General features: G+C 39.2%; 1 protein-coding gene across 2 annotated transcripts in view; it reads right to left on the reverse strand.

The window, feature by feature from the left end:
• The window catches only part of RSBN1L (round spermatid basic protein 1 like), a 53,374-nt gene that overhangs the window by 11,887 nt on the left and 19,037 nt on the right, over positions 1–22,450 (reverse strand). Inside the window, exons 3-7 of one of the 2 annotated variants that reach the window (XM_064444183.1) lie at positions 13,759–14,019; positions 13,376–13,440; positions 3,659–3,796; positions 3,319–3,461; positions 49–216 (exon numbers count right to left, since the gene is read on the reverse strand). In XM_064444183.1, coding sequence (XP_064300253.1) covers positions 49–216; positions 3,319–3,461; positions 3,659–3,796; positions 13,376–13,440; positions 13,759–14,019 — 775 coding nt within the window. Of the gene's footprint in view, positions 1–48; positions 217–3,318; positions 3,462–3,658; positions 3,797–13,375; positions 14,020–22,450 lie in introns of both variants that reach the window. The other variant, XM_064444171.1, reaches the window with a different exon arrangement.

Here is a 22,450-nt window from a genome sequence, read left to right on the forward strand (position 1 = left end):
GGCAAATATTTTTCAAACACCTACATGAATAAGTCACTCAACACATACCACTCTCCACAGTGCACAGCCTTCAATACTCCCACAGCTGCTGTAGTCTGGCGTTCAAAACCTTGTCCTATGTGATCTGCATGGGCTCGTGTCCGGTCTTCAAATAGCATTTCACGGGGTTCACTGGTTCGAGGTAGGTACTGCAAGTTTTTTATTTCATTGGTAGTTCTGTATAAGAAAAATCATATTAGCGATATAGAAATTTCTCTTAATTACCTAATTACCACCATAGCCAATAGCATTGGTTGTCTCCCTTCAGTGAGAACATGTAGTCAAATGAGAACAGTAACACTTAGGACAAATTTAAAAAAAATACAAGCTATGCAAAAAAATCAGACCACCTATGCAACAAAAAAGGCAAAAAAAACCCAACAAAAAACCCAAACCACCACCACAGTGTCAGGGCCCTGAGTACACTAAAAGGCCCTAATGACTGAACAGCCTCACCTGCAGTCTCCACCCACCAACCCAGACAAAGCTCCCAAAAGCTCTCTAAGCTCAGGCCTGGGCCTTCAGTCCTGGCCTGAGCCATGCTGCAGGAACAGAGGTGTGCTGGGCCACAGAGTTGCTTCCCAGTTGACCTCAGGACGGCTTTGTCATGATGGACCTACCCAGCAGTAACTGGACATGTTCCTCACTTGCAGACTGACTTCCTGGCTTGACCTCAGTCCTGTCCATGGCCACACACTTGCCTGACACACTGGAGTGTGGGCTGAATCTCCTCCCCAAGCCCCAGATCTGCCCTACCTGCCTCCCTCAGGCACCATGAGGCTGGGCCCTACCGTGATCAGCCCCTGGCAGGGGACTGCCAGCCTTTGCTGCTTCCTGACTATTAGGTATCCATTTCAATTGTCCCTGAAGTCATTCTTCAACATTCATTTTTCTACCAAACCTCTGGGAAGTGTGTATGTGTATTTAGTTCCATGTTGTAGAACTGGGAATGAGAAGCAGCAAAAGGTTATTTCTTCAGGGTTTAATGGAAGTGGAGGAAACACTGCAGAGAGGGAATAGAGCCACAAGACCATTTTCTTGGCCACCTGGAGCCAACATGGTGTGCCCATTTTCCCCAAGAGTTGCTTATAATCATAGGATAGCTAAGGTTGGAAGGGACATCTGAAAACTGTGTAGTCCAACTTCTCCCACTCAGCTAGAGCAGGTTGCTCAGGAATGTGTCAAGTTCTGAAGGACTCCAAAGACAAAAGACTCCACAAGCTCTCTGGGCAAGCTCTCCTAGTGTTCAACCACCCACACAGTAAAGTTTTTCTCTCTCCTTATTTTAAATGGAATTTCTAGTAATTCATTTTGCTCCTGTTACTTCTGCTCACATCACCGGGCAGTGCTGACAAAAGTCCTTCTTACAACATCCCATCAGATGCTCATACACATTGATATGATCTCACTGAGCCTTCTCTTAGGGTAAACCCCAGTTCTCCCATGCCTACCTTTCATGTCACCAGACCTGCTCCAGTATGCTGGTCTTGGACTGGCAATCCTAGAACTGGACATGAGAGTCCAGATGTGTCTCACCAGTGATGAGCAGAGGGGAACAATCTCCCCCCTCAGCCCGCTGTCAGTGATCTTCCCAATGCTGCCCAGCAGGCTGCTGGCCTCTTAGGAGCTGGGCTTTGCACATCCCTGTGCTTATGTCCTGAGCCCACAGAGTTGGCCTGTTTCTCCTGGTCCCTCTTACTGGCAGCAAAATCCTGTGGTGCATCAACCACTCCTTCCAGTTTTGTATCACCTGCAAACCTGTGGAGGGTGTGCTCTGTCCCATGATGCCCGCTGCTAATGAAGGTGTTGAACAGTATCGGCACAAGTTATCAATGCCTGGGTTACTCCAGAGGTGACTGTCCTCCGCTTGAGCACAGCAGTTAAGCCAGTTCTTGAGCCACTTCACTGTCCATCAGTCTAGTTTGCCCTTCGTTAATTTGTCTACTAGGATGTAACAGGAGAGAGGTATCTAGTGTGGAAACCCTTGCTGAAGTCAAGATGAACAACATCCCTGGCACTCCTCTCACCCTATGAGCCAGTCCTTATGTTGCAGAATGGTGTCAGGTGACTAGAGCATGACTTGCCCTCTGTAAATCAATACTTGTTACTCCCAACGATCAACTTGTCCCTCATGTTTGAAATGGCACCCTCCTCCCCAGGACAAAGGCAAGGGCTGACTGGCCTGCAGTTCCCCAGGTCCTGCTTCCTACCCTTCCAAATGACTGGAGTGACATTTGCTTTCCCCCAGTCCTGAGGAACCTTTGCCAATTGCTATAACCTTTCAAAAACAATCAAAAGTGGCCTTGCAATTATATTGGCCAGCTCCCACAGCACTTCTGGGTACATCTCATCAGATCCCATGGGCTCATGTCTGTCTAGTCTGTATGTCTAATATGTTCCTTAACCTGATTCTCCTCCACTGAAGGCAAGTAGTCCTTGCCCCAGACATTCCTACTGTCTCTGGGACCTGGCATTCCTGAAGGTAAATCTCACCAGTAAAGACAACGACAAAGTAAGCAGGGAGTATCTTGGCCTTTTTCATGCCCCTTCTTGTCTCCAGGCCCTTTGCCCCATTCAGCAGATGCCTTATATTTTCCCTAGTCTCTCTTTTGCCCCTCATGTGTCTGTAGAAGTCCTTCTTGTTGCCCTTCACATCCCTTGCCACATTCAACTCCAGATGGTCTTTGGCTTTAACTGCACTCCTTCTGAGCCACCTGACCCTGCTTCCATTTATTTTTATTTCTTTTTTTATGGCTGAGTTTTAAACAAGAGAACTCCAAAGAGATAATTTCTCATGACACTTAATATTTGAGCTTTACAGAGGATATCCCTACTCTTAAGCTGGTGATTACAGACAGAACCACAGCAAAGCTTAACGATGTCATTTAATGTTGGAGGTGTTACCTTTCAAGTAAGACCTCAAGGGACAAGTGTTTCTCTCTTCAAACATCCACTCACATTTAAGAACAGGGGTATTAATTCTACTTTCCTGGCATACATCAGTAGTTGTATGCCTGTCCACATTTCCCTGCAGTTTTCACTTTAAATTCCTACTAAAGCTCCAAAAAGGACCAGCACCTTCCTTAGGCAGACAGTAAACAATTAAAAAAAAATCCACATCCTTATAAAACAAAGCAACCTAAAAGTGTATTTTGAGATTAAGATTTACAGAAATTTATACTAAGATGTAGTATGAACCAGTAAAAGGTTTGCGATAAAGTGAATTTGTAGGGAAAGAATACTAACCAGACATTCATCATGCAGAATAATTCAACATACCTCTTCCTTTTGAAAGGTGACTTTGGCATGTCAGCCACAGGGATCATTTGCTCTCCTGGACGTACCCACATAATGGGACCATCATCACTGTCTTTACGACTCTCTAATTTTAAACTAGAAAGTGTTCCCCACGGCAGTGTACACTAATGGGAAATACAAGCCACAGTTTTGAAGTGAGTTATTTTTAAAACTTTAAAAAGCAGCCTTCATTTGTCACAATGAAAACTTTTATTAGACCACCGAATTATCTAAGCGAGTATCACATACTCTCGCATTATTATAGCGGTACCAGACAGTGTATCATCCCCCTTCTCCCAACCCATTTCCCTTCTGTCCTTACTTTTAAGAAGGGTGATTCTTCCAACATATCAAGAAATTCAGGGAAGTAATCCCCCACTTCCTCATCAACTGCTCCAACCAGGCTGATCTGTCTCATTGGGCCAGCTCTATATGTACCATGAGAGTATGTTCTTTTTACCTACAAGTAGAATATGACAGCAAAAGTTATACCAAGTCCACTACCGCTCAGTCTACATTCAATACACACCTTTAATCTCCACATTTATGTTTTCTGATTGATATTAGTCTTACAGTCTCCAGTATACTTAAGATTATTATGAAGTCAATTACTATGAACTTATCACTAAAGTCAGAAGTTCTTATTAAAGATACATGACAACTTGTATTTTATTTATTTTAAAGCCTGAAGGTAAGATTGAGTAACTATTTATTGCCTTTCAAGAAAATAACATTCCAAAGTAGTAACTGTGAAAAGCTATTAATGTAGTTCTGCTCAATAACTAATAAATAAGAATTCTTACCTGGATTACTCAAGTCTAGCTGAATTTTTACCTTTTTCCTGTAACAGTTAGGCAGAACCCTGAGTTACAACTAATTAAATTCTAAACATTTCCTCTGCTAACCATCATCTCCAGTATGGCCTCTATGTGAGCACTTTAACTGGAGCTAATTATCACAGAAAAGACAAGGTACATAAGGAGTTAGTACAGAAAGAGAATGATAGTTATTCCTTCATTTTTCCTGCACTATGCTAACATGTCTTGTGCTCCCAAAATTTTAAGGGCTATAACATTCACTCCTCATGAAAAATCTTTTATTTTGAACTTTAACAGAAATTCATATTCTTATAAGGGGTTTTTTTTCCATGACCTGATCTGTCGTGTTACATCAAGCAAATACTTAGGAATGAAACTGATGAGGATCGCTTCCCTTTAAGCTTCCGATCTCCTATTTAACAGGCTGAAAGACACAGTGGTATTATTAGATGAAACATGACCAGACCAGAACAGAGGGGAGAGCAGATGGATTACTGCACAAACCAAATAAGGCTCTTGCACTGCATCTCTAGACACTCTGCATCCAAAAGCACGACAAGAAAAAAAGGTGCATGGGAAACAGTTAATGAAGTACTGCTTAGCTATGGGTCCTCACCCAAACGGACCATTACAGTTCCTAGTAATTATGGCAGTGCAGAGGAGAATTAGCAGCAGTTCTTGAAAACATTACTGAATCATACAAGATGGAACAATATTTTGCCCTTCTGAGAAGCCAGACTGATGTAACCAGATGCATTCCAGAAGTGCAGAACCGAATACTCGTCTTTAGTTCATGTCAATTATACACACCCAGGAAATGGAGGGCTGACTAAAAGTAGGATTTTACAAAATGGCTGAGCTAATGTAATGGCAAGCTGTCACAACCATACTGAAAAGAGCAGTACTGCTAGACAGTAGTACTCCCCTATTCCCCAAATACTTAGTTATATATTCCCACACCTTTTTTGCACTGACACCTGGTGATTTGGTGATAAAGCATCAGAAAACATTCATTCCTGCTGAATCTGCATCAGCTCCATCCGCACTGGCACATAGCACCAGGAGCTCACACAACTAAAGCACAGGGACAAGGAAGGGACACTCACTTGTTATTATTGGAATTGGCCTATCCAGTAAGCCAAAGTAGCCTAACCCACTTTCTGAAGTTACAGCTAGTCATAAATCTGTTACGCAGTTTATTGATAAACCTAACATGCAAAAGGATAGTCCTTCCACTGGTATAAATAGCGTGGTATGCCGCCATTCCAGGCCACAATATTAAGCTGTTGTTTTTTTCATCCACACCCGATTAAAAGGAATTATTTCTCTGCCCTTTTCCCAGCTTCCTTCTGCTACCACTACCATTCACAAAGCATATGATAAACTTCTTGTAGAGCTTTCAGTTGCAGTAGCTCCACAACTTCCTCAAAAAGTACTAACTCAGCTGAAGAATGGAGAGGCTGTGAAGCTTTCAGCCAATCAACTCACCTGTCTGGCTTATGAACCACTAGGTGTTGGCAGGGAAGCACAAAGTCAAAGAGTTTAAGTGGTACATAATCCTTACTTTAGGTGGACCGACTTACATATTCCCAAAAAGACGTTGTCACTGAGAGCTAGAACTGAAATGTCAACTCAACTTTTTAAAATATTATTGATACATCCCAATTCATTCCTAGCTCTCCTGATCAATTATGTTCCCCTCATCCACCAGGAAGAAGATTCCTTTTCAAGATGCAGCTTGGGAGAGGTGAAATATCAAAAATAATGCTAACATAATGTCAAAGTTACAAATGATGAGCGGTTTCATCTGGGACCATATTCAGAGTCATTATCATTCTGTGGATTTCCAGTGAAACATCTGCGTGTTTAACTCTGTGGTGGGTTATCCCCAGACAGCCGCTCAGTACCTCACAGCCCCTTGCTCTCTCACACCCCCACTTAGTGGTGAGAGTCATGGGAGAGAACACAAAAAGTAAGGAAACACATGGGTCCAGATAGAGACAATTTAATAAATGAAGAAGAGAGGGGAAAAAACCACCAAGCAGTATTTTTCACCACTCACCACCTCCCAACAAGCAAATCAATGCTCAGCCAAGCTCCGAGCAATAGCTACCTTCCACACCAACACCTCCCCCGGCCCCCTCAGGTGTTTATTGCTGATTACAATGTTACATGGCATGGGATATCCTTGCAAGTCAGTTTGGGTCAGCTGTCCCAGCCATGTCCCCTCCTAACTTCTTGCCCACCCCAGCATACTCACCAGGGGTCCAGTACAGGGTAAAACAGAAAGCCTTGACATCGTACAAGTGCTGTTCAGCAATAGCCAGAACACCAGTGTATTATCACATCCAAAATACAGCCCCATAATAGGCTGCTATGAAGAAAATCAACTCTAACCCATCCAGAGGCAGTATAAACAGAAAATAAAACCGGCTGGTGATGAGAGAGGAAGATCTTCTGTCTCTTTTTCCCTTCTTTCCTGCTAGCATTAGGTCTTCCGAATGGACAGGTAGCCAACTTAGGGAACTGATCTGATTTTAATCCACAAATTACCTGAAGAATTTATTTTTTTATTTTAGAAATTATACATATAAGAGTTAAATAAAAGACATAGGCCATGAAGACTAATGCCTGCCCAGAAAGAACAAGAGGGAATCTGGAAGAGGAGGCAGCTGTTAGCAGTGAAAAGTGACATGTACCTCATCTCCTCCACAAACTGGATTACAGCATCCTAAACTCCGGACTCAGGTCAGGGGTTGCTATTTAAATGGCATTATCTTAGATTAGGCTAAAGAACTAGAAAAACATATATAAAAAGGTGAGGTCATTCTTAGAGGGAAGAATTAGCTAGCAAACAAAAGTAATTTTCACTCACTCCAAAATTAGACTGCTCCCAAGTAATAGTGTGAAAACACTAAAAACCTTCCATTGATGTTTGGCCAATGACAAAAATAAAATCAATCCTCTTAAAGACAACAACAAAATAAATATAACCTATGGCATATTAGATAACAGCAACATTCTAATTTTACTGTCAGTATCCTTTGGCTGGTTTATTCATACAAAGAGAAAGAGACTCATCTATGTATTTCTAAACTCACAAAAACAATGATCATTACTAAAACCAGTACTTCATTGATTTCTAAACATAAATTGTGCACTGGCCACAAATCAAATATTATACACCTTTTATGAGGTATATTCCTGAATGTAATTTTACAGGTTAAAATGTGACTATGTTTTTAGAATGTTACAAAGTGCTCAAATAAATAGCTGGAACAATCTAAATCCAGAATAAAAGGAGGAATCAATGATATGCAGTTCTTCTAGCATGTGGTCAACATGATCAGAATCAATACACATATACAAAAAAAAGTCACCAATTAAATGCAGTACAATACAATCAACAGGTAAAATAGAAACGAATAACTGAATAAATACGACATAAAGCCTAACTTCCTTCTTCTCATGTAGCTTAAATTTGAAGGATGCCACCTAAAAACACACAAAAGGAGACTGTGTCATTCTCTTGCATTATGGTAACAGAAAATCATGAAAGTAAAACCACCACTGAATTCAGAATTAGTAAAACTTGAGAATTATCTGCTTCTGTGACTAATATGGCATCAACTGATATTTTTAATGTAACCAAACTTGCTCAGTTTTAAGTAAGGATCTCTAAAAAGTACATTTTGGCATCTAAAAGCATCTGAGGACTAAATCTGCATACGTACATAAAAATACTGACAACAATATATTTCAGCATTATCATCCTACAAATAGGAAACATTTTAGACACTATATGTTAAAGATGTTTCCATTTCCTGTTTGTGTATTTTTGAAACTGGAAGGAACAGTCTGGAGAAGCCAAGAATTTAAAGAGATTAATTAAAAAAAAAAATATCTAAACTTAGTCAAGTTACAACCAAATTCCTATTTTTAATATAGGATGGGTTGGGTTTTTTCCCCAGTTGAAGTTCTAACATTTTCCTGCAAGAATTTAAAAGATTTAAATTTCTTTCAGTTTTTCAGCTTTAAAACCATAAGTCTGGAAAAGCAGTCCTCAGAACTAAAAAAAAAAACCAAAACCAACCCAGAATACCAAACCCACTGAACCCAAAATAATTTCAAGAAACCCACAAAGAAGGCCCCACTAAGACCAACAAAAACATTAAACAGCCATGAAAATATGCTGGGAGATCAGAGGGAAGAGCAGGTTTCCACTTCACTACACAAGCACACGAGCACTTACACATTTGTATCTTAGAACTGAAAACATCCAGCTTCACATTCACTATAGTTCCTCTAAATCCATCATCTCAAACACTAAGGTCATGAAGAAGCATTGCAGCATTCTTTATTTGGTACATTTTGCAAAAGTGCCCAAAAGGTTTTCTGTTCCTTACCAACTCTTTCCAAATCTTTAAATGCTTACATATATTTTCAGTTCCAAATGGGAACCAATACTGAAGTATCAAAATTTCACTGAACAAATATTCATCAAAATTGCTCTGGGTTTAAAAACACTTGCAAATCTACTTTGCTACTTTTTACTTTTAGACCACATGTACTTGATGATACTACTCTTCCCCCCAGCTTTTTTTTTTCCCCCCTCAGTCAGGGTTTTGGTATCACAATAACTTTTGCCTTGACAGTTCTAGCATTACTCAAAGGTGATCCATATTCATTAAAGCTTTAATTTCAACAAATACACCATTTCCCAGCTAGAACTTTCTGGAAATGCAGTCCCAAGATTTTTACTGCAGTATAGTTCCACCATAGTATCCTTTTACCACCGTCATTTATCACTTCACGTTTCACCTTGCAGCTGAAATCCTCAAATAATACAATGGATGAACAGACATTTTTAAAAGCAAGATGACCTATTATTCTGAATTCCAGTGACACAAAAAAAGTGTGAAGCAGTGAATAAAGTATTAAAGAAAAAAATTTAAGAATAGCACCGATTTGATACCTTCATAGAAAATTATCTTGTGAAAGCCAAGTAGCTGTTATGCTCTTTTAACTCAGAAAGATCTATGACAAGGTTGAGTCTCAGATCCTGTCCAAGCTGCCAGTGAAAACCTCTAGGGTTTGGTTTAGGCTTGGTTTTCGTTACTAAAGAATATGTGACCAAAAAGAACAACATATGACTGTCATTTCATATTTATTAGTTGAAACTGTCAAGAAGCAATCTGGAAAGGTAACTATTTTCTCTGAAGAAAACCAATGAGCATGTGCTGCAGATTTCTAATGTAATTCCTTGTGAACTGATACTTTGTTCAATCATGGTTTTTTTGGTGGTGGGTGGTTTGGTTTTATTTTTGCTTAGAGGCCAATAGATGATGGCAGCCTATCAGAAAAGTCTCTTACACACAGTCTTAAAGATTATTTGATAGAAAAGAACATGTCAGTACATACACTTTAAAAGAGCTAAAATTCAATTTTTCATCATCGGGGGACGGGGGAGGGGACTGTGCTTTGGGGAGCCTGCGTAACAGCACACAGTTGCTAAACACCGCTAAAACTTTTTAATAACCAAACATTCAAAAACCTTAAAAATCAAGGAGCGAATTCTACTGAAATCAAATTCTGCTGAACGCTACTGAAACACAACTGAAGAGACACATAGTTCCAATATAAAGAATTTTTTCCAGAACACAGAAAAATAGCATAATATATGGAAAGATGCTGTACAAGTCTAATTATAAGAAAATGAAAGACTAACCAATAATTTAAGATTTTCTTTAAAGAAAAATATTTTCAGCAATTCCCCTCAAATACTAGAAGAACAAATATTTTCAAGCAGGATTTCACAAATTAGAGAAGGAATAAACAGCAAAACCTCTCTGCAAAAAATCTTGTTTAGCTCTTAAAAGTTGGAGGACATCAGTTAAAAGGGGCTAAAAGAGAACTGGAATGAAAACCTCTGTGTCCAGAACTCTAAGAGGTGAGGACAATCACTCATCTGAAAAGTCACAACACACATGAACTGTCATTACTATTGCATTTCTTCCCCTAAAATACTTACGTAATTCTCTATCCTATCTGAATATCCCATGTCCATCACAGTTCACACAGGCAACATGGAATAAATTACTTCAGACTGGGAAAAAAAACCAAAAATAATTTCTCTGAAGATACAAACTGCCTCCTGTTATGGAACGGGGCTGACCGCATAGTCCCACACCCATCCTTGAGCTACCTCTGGCACAGTAAGCTAAAAATTTGCTGGCTCAGTAAGAAAACCAATCACTTGGGAGTAGGTTAAGCTTTCTGATGGATTAACAAAACAAACTGGCTCACCAGTTCAAGAAGCACCACAGCTTGGCACAAGAACATGCCACTGGGAGGAAAGCAGCAAGGAGGGCATCCTCTTTTAGCAGCAACAGGTGCTAGATTGTGCAGTTAGACAAATCGTCGGAGCCACTGAGAAGTGTAAAATACAAGTGACTTTTCCTAAAAGTAAGAGTCTTAATGATGGGTACACTCACATACCCTACAGTACCAGGCAGTAAGCTAAAAGGAAACAAGGCCTTCATAAATCAGTGAGAACTCAAAACACAAACCATTCTTCAAAGCTGGAAGAAGATAAATATACCATCTTAAAGAAAGAGGTGTCAAGACAAGCAAGATGCAGAAGACTTCGACATCATTTAGCCTGGTTTCAGCTTCCAGAAAAAAGTTCGCTAGATACTCCTGTCTTAAGCACCTAGAAAATGAGATGGTAAAAGCTAATAAATATGGACAAAGTCAAACTTCCTTTTCTGTCTATGACAGGGCAGGTTTTTTCAGAGGACCAGTACACACCCTGACATTTGCATTATGTTCTCAAAACTGCTGCAGAAACAGTCTAGTAACAGCGAACAGTGGGCACTTTTAACTGATCTGTGTTCACATAACTATCAATACGAAAGGACCGATTTTGTGGCACAGAGGAAGGGTCTCTCCTTCGAACACAGTGTATGCTTATGAAATCTGCAGGTAACACAAAGCTGCAAGTGTACTATAGGAAAGGATCAAAACTAACAAGATCTTTGATAAACTGTAAAAGGGGAAGAAGGGGTATGAATACACGGGACAATTAAAAATTTGAATAAAAGCAAAGAACACACTCAGATATAGATAGTTAACTGCATAAACATGCAGTTGTTTAAAAAGCAGAATGACTCGCTCAGCAGGAGCTGCTGCTACAACAGATCACAAACTGCTCTGAAAAAGGCAAGAATAGATAACAAAGCAATAATTTGCAAGTCACTTGAAGCAGTCTTCTCATACTGCTTGACAACAATACACCAGGCGGACGCTGTCCTTTTTCAGTAGTGTATTTTAAGAAAAACAAGGATGACTGAAGAGAGCATAAGGGGAGAGCAGTAAGACTGATAAGGATGTAACATGTAATGGTAGACTGAAATAGCTCAAATTACTGAATCTAGGAGGGGAAAAGAGCTGTTATGCAATCTTCAAATACAGAGAACACAAAGAAAATCATAAACTGTTCACCTTGACTACTAAAGACCGGAATAAAATGACTGCCAGGAAGATTAAGATAAGAGGGCAAAAAAGAGGGGAAAAAAAATATGTTTTTTCAGCATTTCTCCAGGAAGTGTGGAATCACCTAGAGATCTCCAGCAAACACATCAGACTAGCATTCATCAGGTATAGCTTAAAAATAGTCAATCTTGTCCTGAAGCACAGGAATTGCTGGGTATTGCTCAGCATTTTACTTCACCCATACTAAGAGCGTTCCTCTGGGACAATACTGAAGCACAGTAAAATAATTCCACTATAATTCACAAAAATAAAATAGGGACTTTTATTAATGACTTCTTTAGGGCAAACACTAGCACACAGCTATGCTCGCATAGCTGCCCAGGACAACAGGTTGGACTTTAAGAACATACTTACAAGGACAGAACCAGCGTTTTTATATAAATTACCTAAGACAGAGCAGCTCTGGGTAGCTGCCCATAATATGTTCTGTGATTTTTAGTACTGAAGTAATGATTCAGGTTTACATATAGAAAAAAAAAGTTAATATATTTCACAGAATATGGCAGTGGATGTTCTTTTCACCAGCACTGCAAACGTTCCCTTGCAGCAGCATTTCAGTTCTGTGTATCCTTGTGGATAAAGCACACCTGAAATTTGTCAATAAATGCGAGTGTTCCACACAAGTGTTTATGTAGCTGAAGGAAAAAAAAAAAGCATTTTTTCATCAAGAAGATGACAGTATAACTTACACTTGAATTCTTTATAACTGTCTAAAAAGTGAAGACTAAAATAGTCTAAAGGTATTCCATACAACATCTACATTCATAAAAAGGGAGTTAAACAGGCAACTGTGATATAACTGATATAATGAAAAACAGGATTGAGTTTCTTCATAAATTGTTACACAATATCTGTATGGGCTTTACATAATAGATTACTACCTCGGTGATGAGGATAAGAAAATAGTAATTTTCTTCCCCTGAACTTAAAAGACTAGAAATATAAATAATTTATATGCAACTGTAATTTATCTTCTACAGCAAGTTAATAAATAGCAGAGGTGATGTTTAATCACTAGCTGTTGTTAAAAGAGTATTCAGTCATTTCTCTCCAGACAATAGAAAAAAATAAATTAAAAAAAGTCAAAAGCTGCCTGCCATTTTACCGTATAACTTAACAGCTTTCAAGAGAATACAACCAGCTGGGGGGAAACATGAAGGGGTAAAGATCAAATTAGTAGCTATGTTAACCACCCCTGAGTTCTCCTTTAAGGATGATTTAGAAGCCTCAAACTACAAACGCAACTCATTAACTGTGCCTTACACAGGTTTTATGTATAACATTGTTTTAGTGTATTAAAGCATTTCTGTTTTATGAAGAAGTTCATACAGATACACTACAGTTCAGATGCCCAGATAGCTGCAGCTAAACCATTTTAACCCTCCAAAACTCATAGTTAAGCTTCAACTACAGAAACAAATCCAAAGAAACCTACAGACGCACATGCATGCAAACACTTCCCCTCCCCCATAAAACCCACCTTCACGTCTCAATTAACAGGTGCCTTATCTTCAATACTGCAGAACTAACTTAAAGAATTCCCTTGTTTCTAGTCTCCTGCGTCATCCACACAGCACAGCTAATAGTAACCGTATTCTAAAAAAACCCATTCACAATTGTTTGAAACCATTATATGACTTTAGAAAGTAAAATGTATAACCTCTTACCTGAGCATGAAAATTTGACATAGTCGTTGTCTCTATATCTTTCTTTCCCAAAATCTCCATTTTCACTGGTGAATTGGGAAAATTAAACGAAAAGTAGTCTAAAAAGTCAGGTAAATAAGTAGCTGCCCCATGAACAATACCCATTACATAGTAAGCTGCACAGTTTTCATTTTCACTAAAAACCAGACCCACAAACTCTTCTGCAAATCTCTCCATCTCCACAGGAGATAAGTGGGAGAGTTCATTACTGTAGGCATGGATAACTGATGCACCTCCGTTAGGCTGGTGCTCAATATGAATCAGCTGTTTGAACTCCAATGTGTCCAACCTTTTGAGTTTATTTTGAACCCGTGGCTCCTTTAACGAGACAAATGGAAACTCACTGTTCTCTGGTATCTTGGACTCACAGTCCTTCTTGGGATCCATATTTTTCCCACTGAAATCCTTAAGATGATCATCTATGATGCCTTTGGCTTCCTGATCCTCAATATCAGAAACCAATCCTGAGCAAATGGTCTGAATTGATTTGCTGTACATTTTTGGGCGCTTCCTCTTCTCGTTCTCTTTATGTTTCTTTTTCTTTTTCTTCTTAACTTTTTTAATCTGTAGCTCTTCTGCATTGGTTTTTGGTTTCTCCTTCCCACCTGTTGAGAGGAAGAATAGAATGAAGGTCTCATAAGTATCTTCATATACAAAACACATATTTAAAGATCAGGATTCAAAGTTACCAACACACTCACTGCAGCACACAAAGACCAGAGATTAATAGCAAGGGTCACAATGTGTATCTTACTTAAAATTATTAGTAAAAGACACCTGCTATTTTCATATTATATCACAAATAAGCCGGGGGAAGGGAGAGGAAAAAACAAACAAACAAAAAAAAAAATCACAAAAACTCAGGTTTCCCAAGGCGACTTTCATGATGAGTAACAATCATACCATTTAACTGGTTATCAGCAATTACTATACCAGAAAGCTCGGAGACGTGATACAGCAGCTGTCAAATGTTGCCAAAGAAGGGTTTACTAACAGTTTGTGAATACCAACCATCAGCAGCAAGCTCTTCACAACATGCCACTGCCACAACCTACCTTGGCAGGTAGTTCTACAAGGTCATTCTTCCAGAACTAAGTAAAATTTATTGAAAGACATGTGGAAATATCTAAAAACTGACTCCATACTTCTTAATTATTATTATTTAAACAAAACCAAACCAAACAACAAAAGCAGCCCCAACCAACCACCAAAACCCAAAACTTCACGAAGCAGAAATTAGCTTTGAGTTTGTATAATATGCAAGCCTAAAGCCAAAAGTACTCATTCAGGGATAATGTGTTCGAGTGATTCCCAAGGTAACTCTCCTTTGTTTTAAAGCAGTTTTCCTCAACTGCTTTTGGGGTTTTTTTCACAAGTAATGAAGATGGTAGCAAAAAAAAAAACCAAACCCCAAACCCCAAACCACACACACACCCCCCACACTTCTGTCACTACACTGCCCTAAAGTCTAGCAGTTGAAATCATCTCATGATTTCATAAATCAAATTACTGGGAACGTTAAAGCACAAAATTATGATCACAACAAGTGCTTCAAGATCAGCAGGTTCAGAAGTCTGGAAGTTTAGTCTTGCAATGAAACACACAATTTCTAAGTCACCTCAAATTCCCAAGAGTTAAGTCGGTCTGCTACAGCATAGTAGTAGAGACCAACTATCGAACTTGCAATCCTCAGCCCAAGTAATTCTTTTTAAAGGACAAGAGTCCTTAAAAAAAAAAAAAAAATCACAATTGTTAGTGCATGGAATCACACATTCTTGCCGATAATTAAGAGGTTTGGATATGGAAGGTGCAGATACCGGAAAGCAGAACAAGCAATTAAGACACTTGCCTCTGAGCCTCTTGAGGTATTATGACAGCAGCTACATACCTCTGGGATTTCTGAAGGGGAGGCAGGCAAGCTTGTTATCCCTCCATCTTCTATTTTCTCACCTTGTATGGGGGAAGAAGTGCCCTGAGGTCACTGATTTCTTTCTTCACCCAACAAGGAAGCCGGCTCTAGGATTCCTTAACCTAGCCCACACAGTTAAGAGCCACAAAGACTCCTTTTGCTCTAAATCAGATTTAACACAGCATATACTATGAGCACAATTTCACTTTTAGCTAACCATGTTCAACTGCCAAAAGGCACAGTATCCTCATGAAAATCTGTCTTTTCATTAGGCTAAACTCAATGCAAAACCAGCATGGGCCTCTGCTACAGGACTGCTTCAGCTGGTAGATCCAATATTCACCACTACTTTGTTAACATCTTGTTCTGCCACAAGAGTCTTTAAATTCAGTGGGCGTGGAAAGACTGGAAAGAACAGCAACACATGTACAACCAACTACGTCAACCGTTGAGGAGTCTTGAAAATAGTTCATCAAAGGTGCCACGGTACTTGAGTGAAATGTCATCACCTGACAAAAATTACCGACTGCTCACATTCTGGGGGTATTGTAATGGTGTCATCAGGGCACCAGTTCCATTTGGGAGGAAATAAAAATAAATAAATGGCTTATTACAAGGGGAAGTTCCAGATTACAGTCCCAATCCAAACCTCCAAATATGGACTACAGAATAGACAATTTTTTCTCCTCTTTCTGACCACAGGAATATACAACTCGAGAGCATTCAACAGTCTAGAGGTATTTCAAACTCCTAAAAATGCTTTAGCTTAACATTTTAAAATTGTTTCACTCTAAATATGAAAATTTGTTGCTATACTGACAGATATCAAAGAAGTCAACCATTTCCAGATATTATATTAGTTTGAATATAGAAAATATGGAATTAGAGCAATGAATGCTGCAGCAAGGCAAGGCGGGGGAAGCCGGTATTTGTCTTAAGAGCACCGTTGCCTTTTAGACCATGACTTTGCTCTTTTGAGTGCTATTTACTGATGATTAGACTACAACAGAATATTTCAGTTGGAAGGGACCTACATGATCATCTAGTCCAACTGCCTGACCACTTCAGGGCTGACCAAAAGTTGAAGCATGTTTTTAAGGGCACTGTCCGAATGCCTCTTAAACACTGACAGGCTTGGGGCATCGACCACCTCTCCAGGAAGCCTGTTCTGTAGTTTAGTAGTTTTGTAAACTTAAAAGTGGTGTGTGGTTTTTTTGTTTTGGTTTGGGTTTTTTTTGTACAAGTGAACAATTTGGCTCTTGCCATAGGAAAGAGCTTCTTGCTTTAAGCTTAGAAGTAGTTGTATTTGTTGCCAGTTCTATTGCTGCTGATTGTACCCCAGTGAACACAAGTTTCCACCCTTTCCCTGCCATGTCTGAAGTCCCAGATCTGAGTGACTATATCCCTGCAAAAATCTGAGCTCCGTTTGAGAACAAGTGAGTTGACCCCTCCCTCACCAGTGGCAGCAAACCACTTGATCTGCTTAGGTATGCTGCCTATCACACCTTCATCTGTCCACCCCCAGCACTGAACAAAGCTGAATTTTTAAGGGTTAAAAAAAAAATCCCCCTGCCACACCCCCCATTACCTCCACACACGTATGAGATAGGACCAAGCTCCTAGCAAACCTTAACAGAAAGTTTCCTAACCCAAAGCTTGCACTTTTAAATTTAACACTGAAGTCATACAATTCACCTTTTTGAAGGCAACATTCTAGTACATTGAACTGTAATATGGATCAGACTACAATTTCTTCCCTCTGTCCTTTATTACAGTGAGTGTGTGTGAGGTGCTGTATAGTGCTTCTTCCCAATACCGCTTGGACTTCAACATATATGTGCTCAGTTATTTGTGTCGAATTATTGATTTGTATTTGTTCACAAAATGTTCAATTATTGATTTGTAACCGAATATCACAAATATTGAATACTTGTGTTCCGTTACTTTAGTATATGGCCAAAGTTTTCCTGAGAAATACAAACAAAATGGAAAACATTTCTAGAAGTAGCATTTCTCAGCAAAGCTTGAATAGAATTTCACAGTACAAGGAGGCGGCACATTTCTAGCCTAAGGCTTCTGCTCCACTGAATTTCCAAGACCCACTCTGAAGTAGGTGTTTAAAGCTGCTCAGAAGTTGCAAAGGCTTCAACAGCAAAAGGAACTACTTTGCTGAAATACCAGGATTGCTGTCAGCAATGCCCAATAAAGTACTTTCATCCTATTCTCCTTTTGCATTACTGTAGAGAAAAGCAGAAGCACACCCATTCTGTCACTCCTCTGGTGCCTATATCAAAATACTTTAAAGCAAAACATGCTGTTTCTTCCAAAACCAGTAATGCTGCTTTGACATTTGGCTAACAGACACCAAAAAAGAACAGCTGCCTTCAAGGTCTCCCTAGGGCAGTAATCAGGCTGCCTCAGAGCAAAAATACAGAATTTGGTGAAAACATAAGCAAGCAACCCAAAAGGCAGAATAAGTCTCCAAACACTCTAGGACTGAGATACCCAAACTAGCTTTGTTTTAAGCAAGATTTGGCAGCAGCAATGCAGTGCTTGATGCAAGCTAACTTATTTCACCTCTCAAGTAGTTATGATTGAGGCACACCCTCACAATCCAAAACCTTCAAGACAGGTGTTCCAGAGCATCTTCACCAGCAATCACAATAAGGGTGCATACATACATGTACCTACAACTGCTGGAATCTGATTTCAGCCAAGACAGCAGCCATGGCATATTCTGTCTCTAGGTATTCTGAGATGCATTTAGACAAGCTCAGCTACTGAAACACCTATAAACAAAACAAAAGCCGTTTTCCACTACATGATTCAGAAACACGAGACAGAAGTAAGAACTTTCACTTGTATTAAGAAAGTCTTTTAGTTAAGGTGAGTCAGAGAAGTGCTTTGGCACTCCAAGAACAAGGAATAAATGGGGTGGAAGGTGGGGAGAAAACCCCTCAGCACCCAGAGATGCTTACAGGAACTCTCCCCTTGATCTGATGTGAAAAAGCAGACTGAGCTCACACTTTACTGGAGTGTAAAATACCAAAGAACACCAAGATTTTAATTTTGCTTCTGTTCTTATTTGGCTATCACTATTTGCACAAAGAAGGAGTTATAAAACTTGCATTGTATTTTTAATGAAATTAGAAGAATGGAAATCCATATTTATTCTGTTCGTGCATGCACATACTCAGCAATAAAGAGAACTACCTCTTAACGTTTATCCACCCTCTAGGCAAGTCAGGCCTTACATACCACCAATACTTCTGCCGCTGCATACATCTACGTGATAGGTAGATCTTTCAAGGTAAATTTATTTCTTGTGCCACATATCCCTGTCACTGACAGCACAGGACCTATTACTGAGGACTGAGATTCAGAACTGTTTGAATTTTATGCAAATAACCAATGCTCTGTTAGTACTAGATGATAGGTACTTGTAATTTAAACTGATGCTAGGCAGCCTGACCTCCTTCCAAGCATGAGCTTTTATAAGAAGAAAACTCAGAAGTTACCTGAAGTTTATTTTATGTTGTGTTTTGTCCATGAGATCATTTGATCTGAAATGTCACGTAAGCAGAGGCCACAAAGCTTTAACTTCATTCAATTATTTCAACTTGAGCAGTTTTTCTCAACTTCGAGGTCACAGCCCCCAGAATTATTAGGGGGGGAACTTTAAAAGTTTAAAGAGAAAAAATATTAACAACTATGCTAAATTGTTCTTTGCCACAGTTTCCTAGCTGACAGCTAGTAGCAGGAAGGGACAAACATTTTTAACTGCAGTCACTAATTACAGTCAGTTTGACCTCCCCACTTCAGAACTCAGTCCCTGAAATTTAACAGAGCTGAGGACCACTTGGTGGGAGGCAGGAGCACAGAGGAAAAAGTATCAATACCAAGGAGCCTGAACAGGGACCACATTTCCTAGATTTTTCAGCTGAAGGCCTGAAACACATCATCTTACTCCTCATTTTATAGCATGTGAAAAGTCACAGCAATATCAAGCAGCTGCAGGTATACTGCTAGTTCTGCAGAGAGGGATCAGCCTGGCTGGTCCCATTATCAGCTGTAAAACTAAGTCTTTGGCTTGGTCCTGAACCAGGGTCTCCTACTGCAATACTACAAGACATTCTCCCTAGTACTCTCTGGTAAGGGGATAGGTAAGCAGTAACCTCCAATTAATGATCTTCACTTTCTTCCCATAGTCTCACATGGCCAAATGACTCAAGCATTTTCTAGCATTCTCACTACAATTCAAACTAAAGCTACTGACATATTAGAAATTTATGATGACTTAGCTCTGCTAAAGCTCTTCAGGCTGAGTCTTTAAATAGTCAACACAGAAATCCCAGTTCAAACCACAGAAGTGTTCCCTGTATCTTCCAATGAGTTAAGTTCATAACCACAAATAACTAAAAAATAGCTTAAAACAGGAGCAGCCAAGACACCATTCATCAACCAGTAAATAAATAAAATATGTAGTCATAGAGTACAAGCATTCTTGGAAGCACTGCCACTTACAATAGCAAAAAAAAAGTGAAGAAATTTTTAAAAGGACAAGAAAAACCATGAGAAGTCTTTTAGATCCTAAAAAAACCCTCACATTTTTACCAGCCAGATAGTTAAATAAGTGACAGAATTTTACATTTATTTTAACATAATATATTTTATATATTTTTCATTAAGTATAATTGTCTATAATAATGTGATGAGTTAATGAAAAACATAATACAAAATAGTTCAAAACTACTAGAACAGCTGAATTCCTAACAGTTAGCCCATCCACATGGAATTCTGAACAGACACAAAATGCACAGTCACTTGCAAATACGAATGAGCAAGATCAACTGTCGACATGTTGAAAAACTAATAGACCATGTGCTGAAAACAAACATAAATTCAAGGTGACTCAGTACACAGCCCAGGAAACAAACCAAACAGCAGGAGTACACCTGAGAACTTACAGCTATCTTATCTATTTATAAGCTTGAAAGCTTAAATTTTAAACATTGGAAGAGTCAAGCCTAAAATACTTAAAATAATCCTACTTTATGTTGTGTCAGCCCTCCTGGAAGTTGAATAGTCACGTCCACCTTGAGAACAGCTATTCAATATTTTCTGAAAGTGACCTGCTTAGAGGTATACAGGCACAGGATATGTTAAAAGTTGCTACAGGGATGTACATTGACTTCTACTACATTTAGCTCATTAAGATAACTGTTACCCATCAGAGCCACACAGGAAGATCTTAACATGCTTCCTCCTATACATTTTCCAACAGCTGCACTTATGAAAGCTTCAATGGTATGTTGTAAGATAAGCAGAGATTTATAGTGATAAATAAAAATTATAAAGCTCTAAAATATTTTCAGTTAATTCTTCTACAATGAACAGTCTAAAACTACAAAACTTGCAAACAGCCTCTGGAGTCTGGTCACCCAAGTTACAGCAGTAAATATATATAAATAAAATTACAGATTAACTATTTTATGTATATTATAAATAGTATTTTAAAAAGCAGCAACCTATTATTCCTTCCATACTTCTAATTCTCTACTCGCTAAATAAATCAACATCCAAAATAAAAACCATAACAGAAATTCCACACAGACTGGAAGCAAGGACAGAAACTTTTGGAGGGGGAAAGTATAACAGAAGATTTCTGTTCAAAAATATAGGTCTGCATGGGAGAATGAGAATCTGTAAGAGGAATCATGCAGGACAAAATTATTGTACAGTTCCATGTGTCTGTATCTTAAAATACGCTATAGGGTGAAAAAGTGCTGATTTAATCATCTTGATTCAATGAAGCCTTCCACTTCAAGCATCAGAGGCAGCAAATGCACTCCACTACCAGCATTTTTCATGCTGTTATGGAAAAACTTTAAAGACAGTAGGGTAACCAGACCTCTTTTCTGAGCTGACCATAACAGTATTCTAACTAACCTATGGCATGGAAATTAGAACTGACACCCATTTCACATATACAATACAATCACAGAGCAAAAGGAAAGTACCTTCTCTGTACCCAGCCTAGCAACAAGACATTTACCAGCAATAACCTGGAGTTAGAAACACTGTTCTCAAAGGAAGAGCTCCTCTAATGTGACAGCACTGCAATTCTCTCTGAACTATCTTTTATTTCCTCATCTCTGAAATAAAGTAATTAAAAACTACAATTATTTCCACAGTCTTCACCCTGAGAAGTAGTTCCAAATAATACATGTGCATATGCTACATCCAATCATAATTTGTACCCATAGCCTTCAGACCAGTATTTCTGATCCATTCCAACCAAAAAGTTGCATGGCAACCTTTTAACCTACATAGGCTTTGCAGGCAGTGGTAGTAAAGACTCAACTTTTGCTTTTCATTGATGTACCAGAAGTCTTTGTTTCCAGCTCCAGCCCCCCTCCTCCAGCAAGACACATTTCAAAGCTGTTAGAGCACTGCTCTCCCTCCAGCTGCCACCTGCTCCACCCCAAAGCAGCATGTGCTGACAGTGTCTCACCCTACCTGGACAACAGCAGGGACTGCTCAAGTCCACCACTGACGGTTCCTTTTAGGTTCTCACAGATTAGCGTAGGCAACTGAATGCACTAGCTGAACAGGAGTAATGGAGGCTGCAGCAACTTTAGGGGTAGAAATGAATGTAAAAGGGTGGGAAGGAACCAAGGGCAAGCAGCAGCAAAGACATCTCCAGAAAGCCTGGAAAACAGTGACCCACCGGCTACACAAAAGGTAAGCAAACGATTTAAGATTCTTTCTGAAAAATGTTTGAGGTCCGCTGGAACTTAGAAGAGCTCTGCTTTTAGGGATCTCATCACATACATCCTACCTGTATTTGACATCTGTGTTTCACCTTATATATTTCATTGGTAAAAGTTGATAACTTAGTCCATAAGGACTGTGAAGCAAGATCAGTATTACAAGCAAATCAGTGCAGTAGGTTGTGCGCCATTCCCATGCCCTCAATGTCCCATCAACTAAAGCGCACTGCATAAAAATCCTTCAACATTTTCCCTAAAGACACACAAAGACAAAATATAGTGGATGGGAAAAAAAACATGCAGTATGATTCAGAGGTGGGTCTTGTCTTACATATAGGAAGTTTACAATTACTT

The sequence above is a fragment of the Phalacrocorax carbo genome, chromosome 1 (assembly GCF_963921805.1).
Source record: "Phalacrocorax carbo chromosome 1, bPhaCar2.1, whole genome shotgun sequence".
Classification (NCBI taxonomy): domain Eukaryota; kingdom Metazoa; phylum Chordata; class Aves; order Suliformes; family Phalacrocoracidae; genus Phalacrocorax; species Phalacrocorax carbo.